This window comes from Cuculus canorus, chromosome 1, assembly GCF_017976375.1.
Source record: "Cuculus canorus isolate bCucCan1 chromosome 1, bCucCan1.pri, whole genome shotgun sequence".
Taxonomy (NCBI): Eukaryota; Metazoa; Chordata; class Aves; order Cuculiformes; family Cuculidae; genus Cuculus; species Cuculus canorus.
The window spans coordinates 97,598,718-97,610,116 of record NC_071401.1 but is presented as its reverse complement, the minus strand read 5'-3'; the positions used below and the strand labels follow the sequence as shown (position 1 = coordinate 97,610,116).

The following is an 11,399-nucleotide window of genomic DNA, read 5'->3' as shown; positions in this document are numbered from 1 at the left end:
TTTGGATCGCATCTGCTCCCGCCGCGTGCGAGCGGATTAAATTACCGCCCATTCAAACTGAAGGAGCCCTTTCCCTCCCCTCCTCCCGGCTCGGGGAGGGAGGGAGTCGGGGAGGCGCCCGGTCCAATGAGAGGGGCGGCGGGGCTGGGACACCGCGCCGCCCCATCCCCTGCCCGGGCCCCGGCAGCCCCGGCCCCACAGCGACTGCCCTGCCCGCACGGGGACCGCCCCGGCGCCGGGGGCTGAAGCTGGGGCAGCCCGAGCAGCGGCAGCAGCAGGGGCACAAGCAGCAGCGGTGCAGGAGGAGCAGGGGCAGCAGCAGCAGCAGCAAGTTCAGGAGGAGCAGAAGCGGCTTCAGGGGCAGAGGCAGCTCCAGGGGCAGGAGCATCAGGGGCAGCTCCAGGGGCAGGAGCAGCAGCATCAGGGGCAGCTCCAGGGGCAGGAGCAGCAGCATCAGGGGCAGCTCCAGGGGCGGCAGCAGCAGCATCAGGGGCAGCTCCAGGGGCAGGAGCAGGAGCAGCAGGGGCAGCTCCAGGGGCGGCAGCAGCAGCAGCAGCAGCAGGGGCAGCTCCAGGGGCAGGAGCAGCAGCATCAGGGGCAGCTCCAGGGGCAGGAGCAGGAGCAGCAGGGGCAGCTCCAGGGGCGGCAGCAGCAGCGGCGGCAGCAGGGGCAGCTCCAGGGGCAGCAGCAGCAGCAGCAGGGGCAGCTCCAGGGTGAGGAGCAGGAGCAGCAGGGGCAGGAGCAAGAGGAGCAGAAGCAGTAGCAGGGGCAAGAGCAGCAGGAGCTCGAGGGGCAGCAGAGTCAGCCTCGGTGCCGGCGATGCCGGCGGCAGCGGGTGACGGGCTGCCGGCGGACCCGTCGGTGCCGGGCGGCGGGGAGGCGCGGCGGGCGGCGGGCGCGGAGAGCAGCCTGTTGGCCGCCTGGCTGAGCGCGGCGGCGCCGCGGGAGCGGCTGCGGGACTTCCAGCACACCAAGAGGGTCGGCAACTACCTGATCGGCAGGAAGCTGGGGGAGGGCTCCTTCGCCAAGGTCCGAGAGGGGCTGCACGTGCTCACCGGAGAGAAGGTACCGGCGCCGCCGGGGACGGGGTTGGGGTTGCGCGATGGGGGTGCGGGTCCCTCCCCGAAACCGCGCTGCCCCTTCGCGTACTGAGCTTTCTGTGCCTGTGCCTTGGCTTTCCTCTTGAAATGCTTCGGTTCCGTGGATCAGTGGTTTTTGGTTTTATTTTATTTTTTTTCAATTCCTGTTTGTTTACTTGTTTTTTTTTTGGGGGGGAGTTAGAAATGTGTTTTTAATATTGATGATATCGAAAATGCCGGCAAATAGACTCTCTAAGACTCGTTTTGGAGTTTTAGACAGCGGCATCCTTTATCGTGGCTGGGCAACACAGGGGAGCGATCTCCATCCATCGTGTGTAGCCAGACAGGAGCTGGGACAGGATGGATTTCCCACTCACATGCACAGGGATCAGTTCTCCCAGAAATCTTATGTCTATTCCATTACTTTCCAAGGCGTAATCTTAATGTTATTACGAACTTCACAGCAGTTAAATCTGTTGCTGATTTGGGGCTGGCTCCAGCTCTGCCTGACCCCGCACTGGAGATGGGAAAGGCTGCGAACAGAGGGGATTGCAGCAGACACAGCTGCTCAGCACAGATCACACTGAGCACACGGCGTGATCGTCTCCAAAGAATGAACAGGGTCTGGAGAAACACTCGTTTGAAAGAAAAACATGCTGTCAGAGGGACATTCTGTCTGATTTTCAAAAAAATACAACTACTTAGCTGAAACTTGACTCTGCTTTAGCTCAAATAAAAAATATTCCACTTTTTGTAATAGTAAGTGCTTTTTGTACCACTGAGACTTGTATTGCTGAGGACCAGTTCCTGTGTGCAGTCTAGTCACGACATGTAATGTGTAGTTATGTACATTGTACTGATCAGAGTGATGGGAGATGCTCCGTGTGTCTATACAAGGGATTACAGTTCAGAGATTAGAAGTTCTTGGTATCAGTGCGCAGCAAAGATGTGAGATGCACCCCAGATGTTTGTTTTCTGAGGATGCTGGGAAGAAAAGTCCACAGAGGATCTCTGCTTCTGGTTTGTTATCCAGAATCCTTCAGAGGAGGCTTTTACCCATCAATGAGGCTATGTTGCAACATTACAAAGAGCAGTAGGGGCTTGGCTGGGTGGCAAACAGAGCAAGGACGAGCCCACTAGAACCCTGCAACAAAGACTTGTGCTGCTTTTGTTTGAGGTGTCTGACTTATACCTCTTTTTTAACAGATCCTTAGCAGAGGGTGTCCCAAAGCGGGATACCTTATTACTGAAAACTCCTTGGACCAGTGGGGCCAAGTACAGTGTGATTTCCTCCGGCTCTAGCAGCACTGTAAATGCATTGCTGTTACAATTGCATTCCTCCACTCTTGGATATTTTTCTTTTTTCATTCCGGTAAATTTGTCACGGAATGAAATATCATATAGGGCTCTGAATTTCATCATGAGAAAATTGATAAGGTTAGTGATTATTATCATATAGGAATGCCAAAAAAATTAGTTTAGCTCTTTTCTGTTACCAAGCGTGTGCTTCTTCTTGGTAACAGATGCATCCAATGATCTTCTAGTTGATAAAAGGCACATGCACACACACGTCCTTCCCACCTCCACGTTTTTGGATTGCTACATTTATCTCAGTCTGTTAAGAGGGGGGAAAAAAAAAAAAAAGACCCATCACACGTCCCTCTGTCTCAGCTTTCAGGCCTCCTCCTTTTTTTTTTTTTTCCTCCTCAGTGTCTTGAATAACACACACTGTGACAAAGTGACAAGCAGAAACTCTGGAGGAATCGCACTTCCTTCCTGCTGAGCTGCTGCGTTCGTCCTTGTGCACAGGCATGATGATCTCTGAGCTCCATCTAACCTGATCCTTTGATCCCATGGTACATGAAGCTCTTCCTCTCAGCTTCAGAGGGTGAAAGATAGGTTGCATAGTTTCAAACTGACTAATCAAAGGTCCATCCTGGCAGAAAATCCACCTATTTAATTCCAGGTATTTATGGATAAGCAATTTGAGTTAATGGATAGGAGCTAAGAGTAATTAATGATTTGCTTCAGGTGAGGTCCTATCTTAGCAAGGTTCCTCCCTCTAACTGGAGGAGTGAATGCTTTCCATCCCATGCGTGATCCCATGTGAGAATTTCGCTTCAAATAGAGAGCTGATGGACACTCAGCTCTTCTGGGCATATTCCTCTGCTGAGCTTTTGTGTGGCCTCCAGCCAAAGACAGTTGAAACATGCCCAAACTGGCTCTACCTCATAGCTGCCGGCAGCTCTGCCTACATGGAGCCCACCACGGGTGACTGAGCTCTGCCTGTGATATGAGGAAAAGAAAAACATCTGCTTACCCGGACTCCGTTCTTTCCGGAGTGCAAGGCTGTTTTGGAGAGGAGGTTGGCAAGGGTGGGAGTGGGATCAAGAGCAAAAGAAGGAGATGGCATTAGGGTGGCCAGCAGGAGGAGTTTCTGTGGCAAAAGGACACTATAGATAAGAAACGGTTTGTGTCCGTGGCGGAGTCGTCCCATGAGAGCATCCTAATATGTGAAGGGCCAGATCTGTTGACTAAACTATATTTGCACATTCTAGGAGAGTTAGGTATGACAGTGCCATCATCTGAGCTCAGGTGACGCAAATGCTCAGCACAGACCTTCTCCAGAGGTCAGGTGGCCAAAGTCAAGCTGGTGTTAACGGAGCTGTCTGAGACATTCCACGAGTGCTGTATGTGACAGTTAACTTTTGTCATCTCTCCTTACCCACCTCCATCCCTAAACTTGTCTCTGTGGAAGATCCCCCATTAATGACACCATGCTCCTCCAGAGGCTAGAAGAGAACATTGCTCTGTAAGGGGCCTGATGCTGTCCCTCCTTCCATGGGGCGAGCCAGAAATTGACCATGTATGGTTTTCAAGTTCATTCACTTTTAGACGAAAAGCTAATCTGCAGGAGCATATGCTTAATACGCTCACAAATGGAGTTCAGCAAAGCAAAATGTGGAAACAAAGCTGTCTCCCATGGACAGCTCGCTGGATTGGTGTACTTGCTGCATTTTTCTAAGCTGATGTTTTACGAGCCTATTATTCCAGGATTAGTGCCTGCATGTATTTTGAAAGCAAAAAAAAAAAAAATTGACATCTGATTTCTGTCTTGTAAAGCTGGCATTGCCTAAATTTCAATAAAACTGCTATAATAGTGTAAAGTAGGGGTCTTACTACTAACGTCTGGTAGCTGTTTTGGTAGAGCCTGGACCCTTATGGTCACCGAAATATCTAACTTCAGCAAGGGGGGCCCAAACAGGTTTTGATTTGCAGCAGACTTTAGCAACTCTGTAGGAGTTAATGCACATTATTGTTTCGGAAAATTGTGTGTTTAGAAATGAAATCTGTGGATTAATGAGTCCCCAGCTAGGCTTGGATCCATCACGCTGACACAATGCATTGTACAGAATCAAGGCAATGTGGAGCAAGTGCCAAAAATCTGCCATTACCTCACCCTGGAATTGCTAGAAGCTAGAGGTCTTCAAGAGAGCATGGGATGTTCTATGCTGTGGGCCAAACGCTAGTTATTTGACTGGCTGCTTCGAGGGCAGTTTGATGGACGATGTGTTTGGAGTGAGGTGTGTGGGAGGGGAATCAGCAGCTACTACAAGCACCTAAGCAGGAGAGGGTGAGCTAAGGTGAGATTTTTAAGCCTTCCCAATGAACGTCTTTAGCATTTGACTTCAAATCAAGCCCTTTTACAATACTTCTTGCGGTTTATGTTGCTATAATGTCAGGCATGTTATTATTTTCTGGGCTTGAAAAATGTTTGGTAGAGCCTGATGCAATTAAGTGTATTTTAGCTGAGCGCTGGATAATGTTGAACAGATTATTCTTTCCATTGCTTTTGAATAAAATATCGCAGCCTATAATCTGACATTTTTGGGTAAAAGGCTGATTTTGTCAGATCAGCTCAGGCAGTCTTTATTGCTAAATCCTAAGGAAACATAGTTCTTCTATGAAGAGCAAGGCAATTTAGCTTTAAATTGTGGTTCTGAAACCCCGCTGAGTTAGCTGTATTCAGCCAACTTTGGGAGCCTGCGCACGATATACTCTTGGATTGTTTCAGACCCTCTGCTTGGAGCTAAGAAGGGTCAGTCGCTGGGCCATGGGAATTGGGCAAAGGCAGATAGTGCAAGATAATGATTTTTTTCATTTTTAGACAGCTGAGATTGTTGCTGTCACTGCAGTGGTATAAGGATCTATTAGTAGACCAAATCGATTGCATTATCTGCTGTGGACCTCTGTGAAATGTCCGGATAACTGCATATGGCCTTGAGGAGTAGCAATGTATTGACATTATATTGAGCCAGAGTTCTCACAAACTTGAACCGAGATGACATTTAAGTACTTTTAAGTGTAATCTTTAGCACTACAAAAAAAGTCATCGAGGCAAATTGAATCACTTGATTTCTCATCCACGAAAAATTTTGTTTATCATTTTCTTTAGTGCTATTGTTAAGCTCTGGAAAGGTACATTTTTAGTTACAGCTAGTCAAGTGGCTTTCTGCAACAGTGGGAAGCAGTGGCTAAAAATACATTTTACCAGCTTCTTCAATGAAGGCAAAGCAATTAATATGAAAAGTGGCCTTTTTGCAGGAGAATTGGTGTTCAGAATGCATTTCAGTATTAAAGAGGTAAATAAATAAATAAAAAAAGGTATATTTGGGCACACTGGAGATGCTGGCGTGGGTGGGCAGGCAGATCAGCCTCCCTACAGAGAGCTGGAAATGCCTTATTCACCCCAGCAGGCCCTCCTTGGATGGGAGAGGTATTTCCAAAGGGTGCCTGCCTGCATGGCTGTTGCCTCTGAGTGGCACGCTGTGCTGCATGCATTATGCAAAATTATACACTGGCATTGCAGGCGTGTTTCTGTGCAAACTTTGTGCCCTGCCTTCACCTTCTGAAGCACTTTTTGATAAGTAGAACGAGCACCTACCTAGTCCTTTTGGTAGGTGTGGAGCAATTGCGAGGGAGCCACTGCCAAAGAGTCTGTGTCAGGTTATGTGACTGCTCAGCATCAGCTGAGCCTCTAAAAGTGCTTCCTGTGACAAAGCACAGGCTGTCAGTTTAAGCAGTGTCGAGGTAGGTGAGAGTATAGAGAAGTCTGTGTGTGGCAGTATTGGTCCCTGGCCCTGTACCCCACCTTTCCCACTGCAAGTGCCCCTCTCACAAGATCCCTCCATCCCCTTCTTGGGTAGGATGTAGGAGGCAGCTCTCATCTCAGCCCATCAGGAGCCGTCACCTGAAGCAAAGGCTGGAGCTACTTGTTTTGCACAATTCCTGTCTTCTAGCAACCATCTGATTTCTGAGTTTTGGGGTTTTGGAGTCCGTCTGTGTGTGGGTTCATTTTCATTTTCAAGCTATCTTGTCAACCAGATGGTCTAGGAGGTTACTTCATTGCAGACAAAAGCTGAGTTTCTTAGGTGGTCGCTGTTCTTTCAGTTCAAGCTTTTCCTTTTTTTTCCTCCCTAAAATGTTGTGAGGTTGCAGGTAAAACTGTGAATATTGGAATGCCTTCATTGCTTTCAGTGGCTCTGAGGGTAAAGGCACAGGATTTAAATTTGAAATTTGATCTTTTTTATGTTCTTCCTCCAGTGGTACTTTGATATAAGTTTCCTAGATGTGTTTGTCTTCTCACTCAAAGTATTTAATTAATATTTCTCTTCTTACCTCTTTGTCTACATATTTTTACGTTTTATCTCAAATCTTGTTTTGAGAAGTGCTTAAAGAAAATCTGCGTAGTGGCTTTCTCCGAGGTTGCTGTTCATTTTCATTAACAGCTGCCAACTGTTGCACCTGTATGATATGACACGAGGGAATAAAATGAGGGTTTCTGCAGCCTGAATTTTGACATTTCCTTGTTTCTAAGTGTTTGCTTTCACAGCTTTGACGCTATTCTTTTCACAGAGGTTTGTATGTGTGCAGATGTGTGTTTGTTAGCTTCAATACACATCACACACTTTTGTTAACATATGATACTTCAGGAAATTATTTGAGGGATGGTGTCATGCTTGCAATGGCATCAGTGAGGACTTGGCTGGAAACAGAACCAGAAGATAGGGTGCTGTGTCAGCTTAGTGTTCCCTAGTGCATGTTATGGAACATGCAATAGTTTGAGCATAAGGCAGAATATAGCCGAACTGCTGATGTGCACCTACCTGCTCAGTTTGTTTTGCCCACTAATAGTTTGTTCATCTGGAGAATAGCTAGTTTCATCAAGTGCTTGTTATAAAGCCACGCTCTTCCCTCTAACCCTTGTCTAGGTTGTATACTTGGAGTAAGCGGGAATAGGCTTTAACAGGCAAGAGAGCCTGTTCATTAGTGCAGTCTGTCTTCCAGGAAGATTACTTTAATATTTTTCAGATGTAGCTTGCAAGTTGGTCTGCAGTGAGCTGAATTGATGCACATGTGGCAGTTGCTTATCCTCTTGAGATAATCTGCTTTCAAGTTTGCAGTCAGCAGCTTAAAGAGTGTCACTAACAGTGCGTGTCAGCAATGTGCTACTTTTTGTGTAGACTGTTATAATTTTAGTGGCATATGCAGGATTGAGGGAAACGGAGTGTTTAGGTTGAATTGACACCAGGTGTAGTTCTTACGTGATGCTCACATCTGGATCCTTGTATATGTTCTTGCAAGTTTGTATTTTTAACATATTTAATGACATGTAAAGCCATATGCCTGTTTTTGCAGGCACGTGTTACGTATAAATGTCTTGGTAATTAAAACATGTCTTGCTTTCTACATCTCGCAGTTTGGTGTATCTCCTTTTACACTGACAAGCTGGAAGATGCCACCATAGCTCCATACATTTCAGCGGATGTAACACATTAGGCAGTTTTGCCCCTCTGCCCTCATGAGCTTTTTCTTTGCCTGCAGTTGGGAAAATGAAGGTTATTAATGAACAGCACTTACTCTTCACAAGGATATAACCCCAGAAGGAAAGCAGTCATGAGATGCTATGACAAACCTTCTGGCAACTGAATTGTAATAGTCTGCCTAAAACCCACGCTGTTGTGTTGTATGAACAACAGTATAAAAATGAGCTGAGAGTTTGTGCTGACTACACTACTCTTCAAGGTTATGGAGAAGCATCTAAAAATGATCAAAAGCCAATGGCTGTGTAGATACCAGCCAGAAGAAGAATTAGGTGGATTGCAGTGTTGGTGCTCATCCAGCAGCATGGGATACAACTGAACCAAGTGAAACTGGCTAGATTTAGACCATCCTGAGTACTCTCCTGCTTGCAGTATAGCCTTACTTTGTATTACTTTAGCTCCGGATTGTTTTAGCTATTATTTTCAGATAAGCTAAAGAGCAAAAATCCCAAACCTCACTATTCTGTGTCTCTGTTAAACTTCTGCTCTGCTTCCCTGATGGGTTGTCTGATGACTGATCTCCTTGAGGGTATGAGCTTAGTGGTGCCAGTGTTTTTGGTGGGCTGATGGAGGTTGGCCTGATAAAGCGAACAGGTAGTTTTTTTCCAGTAAGCTTTACTGGCGTAAGAGAGATGCCACCATCACAAGCATGACTTTAAGGCCTGTGCTAGAATGGAGGTACCCCCTTCTAAGCTGACACAGTTAAATCACTGCAAAACCTTTGCGTTGATCTGTGTTTAGGATTAGTGCTTGCAGGCAGCAAGATCAAACCTTATCCTCATGGCAAGAGTCTGGGAGGAGTTACTGTAGTCCCTCAGGGAGACCACCTGCAAAAAATTAAGAGAAAGCTGGTGCTGCCCTGACCAAAATCTCCTTTTCTGTCAGTGCTTTGCTCTGCTCTTGCACTGCTGAGCTCTAGGTCCAAAACCTTTAACGCTAGAGCCAGTAGGGCTCTTCTCATTTGCAGTGCAAGATTAGTGCTACTGGCACTATTGAGAAAAATCACTGCAACAAAGAGAACTAAAAAAAGCTAAGTTATATATAATAAAGTTCCTTTGCTTTCTGCCTGTTTGGAAGATTGTCATGGAAACGTTTTTTTCAGAGAATAAATTTTGTTTTCTGTGAATAATGTCGGCAGAGCTAAGGGAGAGAATAGATCATTTATATATATGTTATTGAAGACACCTTTTTCTTGGCTCCCAACAGTTGTAAATGTTTTATCGGCTGTGTTTTAAATCACTACAAAGGAGGGTAGTACCTGGGCCTCAAAAGCAGTGGCTCTTGGTTTGTTTGGTCTTTTTTGTTGGTGTGTTTTGGTTTTTTTTCCTTAAAGCTAGCTTGGCATTAAAGTGCTTTAAATCAGGGACACTTAGTTTTCTGTAAAGCCAGTTATACATTTGATCACTAAAATGTGAAATGGGGACTATCTAATATGAAACATATTACAAGTTCGTGATCAGGAGAATAGGAAGCGGCATGAGCCGCCAGGTTTCTCCCATAGGGATCGGTGTTGGAGGCGTGTCCTTTGGTATTGCTCCTCTGCTTTTGTTTCCCCATATGTAACCTGAGATCTTCATCCATCTCACTGTGACAGAAGAAGTTTTCAGCATTAGGAAGGCAAGTTATGGTTTATGAGAAACAGCTGGGTAGGATTCGGTTCACTTGCAGCAACTGTGCCTTGCCATGCCTCAGGTCTGGTGGCTGCTTCTTGTCCTGACAGCTTGTTAGGGACACGTTTGGGTGGAAAGGACCTCTGTTTTCCAGCTGACCTCCTCTGTGAGGGGTTGTGAGTAGCCATCAGCTTCCGTCAATGTGAAGTAAGGACCTTATTGGTCTGAATGGGTTTTCCATCTGCCATAGTGACTACACGTCAGTGGTCCCTAGGTGATTGTGTGACAAGCCCTGAAAAATACTTGTCCCATGTGTTGATCGTACCTTGAGCTCAAAAGAGTTTTCATATTGAGTGATAGGTAATGTTCCAGTGTGTCAGGCTTACCTTATGGACAGGGGTCAAAAAGCCCTTCTCTGAAAAACAGCTAATATTTCGAAAGTGATACTTGATGGCTATTGTACATGTCAATGACAAGGCAAACCCAGCCGGCCCAGGCATTCAGAGACACGCTTTCTCCTTGCAGGAGATTTCTCCAGTGCAGAGGCTGGCTTTGACAGGCATTTAAAGGATTTCTTTTGGAACCTCCTTACTGCATCTTTACATCTCTCTGCATCTGGCTTTCTGCCGCCACTACTTCCATTGGTCTCTGCATAATCTCTCTTTGCTTGTGTAGATATCTTTAGAAGCCAGGGAGGTAATAATGTGCTCCTCTCCCTCGGGGGAAATGCATTTATGGCTGCTCCATTAATTAGATGACCAAGAGAGCACTGAAAGGTCTCTGGAATTGATTTCTTTCTGCCAAAGGTGAGACAGATCCCTTCCATGATGGGCTCAAGACACGCTATACATTCCTTCCCGTGAATGGGACTGTGCTGTAGCTGCTCAGGTTCCTCCTTCCGAGGCTCTAGGGATGTACTCCAACCCTCTGGCACCTGCATGTGGTACAAATCCTCCTGTTTTGGACACAGCACCAAGGAAAAAAGTGATTCATGGGGGTTTCTGTTCAGAGTGGCTGGGTAGGGGCTGTGTCATGGCGCCTCCCTTGCCTCAAAACCATTTCCTGCTGGTGACTGTGTTCTAAAGGTCTGGCCATTTCAGGTGGCAGAGACGCTAACAGATAAGAATATATCTTTCTTTCAGCTGTTTGACAAGAGAATGAAGCAGATGAGTAGAAAAGGAGCAGCTTTCTGGAAACAGCAGAGCAGAAGTGTGTCCAGGAAAGGATAACAATAGTTGCCTATGAAATAGAAGTTACTCTTCAATAGGATGTGAAGTAAAAAGCATGTTGAAGAGAAACATGGCTGAGAATGGCTCTCCTTCAGTGAAGCTTATCCACTCTATGGAATTGGACCACATCGGACAGGGCATTAGTTGTGTGTTAAATAAGCAATTACCTCCCCTTTATTTCCTTCTTTCCTGACTGAATTAAGTAGGGAAGGGGAAGGAAGAGCTGCAGAAGCATGGGAAGTGCTGTACCATGGGGAAGGGCACTAAAGTAGAGTGTGAGGAAGCCCTGAGGAGTCTCTGCACACAGCCTTGCAATATTGACTGTTGTAAAACCCTCATGTGGTCTGCCCTTGCTCTTACTATAGTGGGAGCAACCCCCTAGTATGTCCTTAAAAACACCAGTGTCTTGACACGTGAAAACTCTGTCTCCCCATGGAAACACTAATTTAACTGTGCTGATACAGTTGACAGCAGAGCCGTGGGCGAGTTGGGCTGTCTGCAGCAGCATCAATATTTGCATGACTCTTCATGACACCTCATGTCTTCTGCGTTGGGGAGCTCCAGCAAGAATGTCAGAAAGAGCCTGCAGAATTTACA

At 46.5% G+C, this 11,399-nt stretch overlaps 1 protein-coding gene across 2 annotated transcripts in view; it reads left to right on the top strand.

Moving 5' to 3' along the window:
* The first annotated feature begins 819 nt into the window (after window positions 1-819).
* The window catches only part of HUNK (hormonally up-regulated Neu-associated kinase), a 59,093-nt gene continuing 48,513 nt past the window's right edge, over window positions 820-11,399 (top strand). For both annotated transcript variants that reach the window (XM_054055250.1, XM_054055241.1), the window contains exon 1: window positions 820-1,065. In XM_054055250.1, coding sequence (XP_053911225.1) covers window positions 820-1,065 — 246 coding nt within the window. The remainder of the gene's footprint in view (window positions 1,066-11,399) is intronic.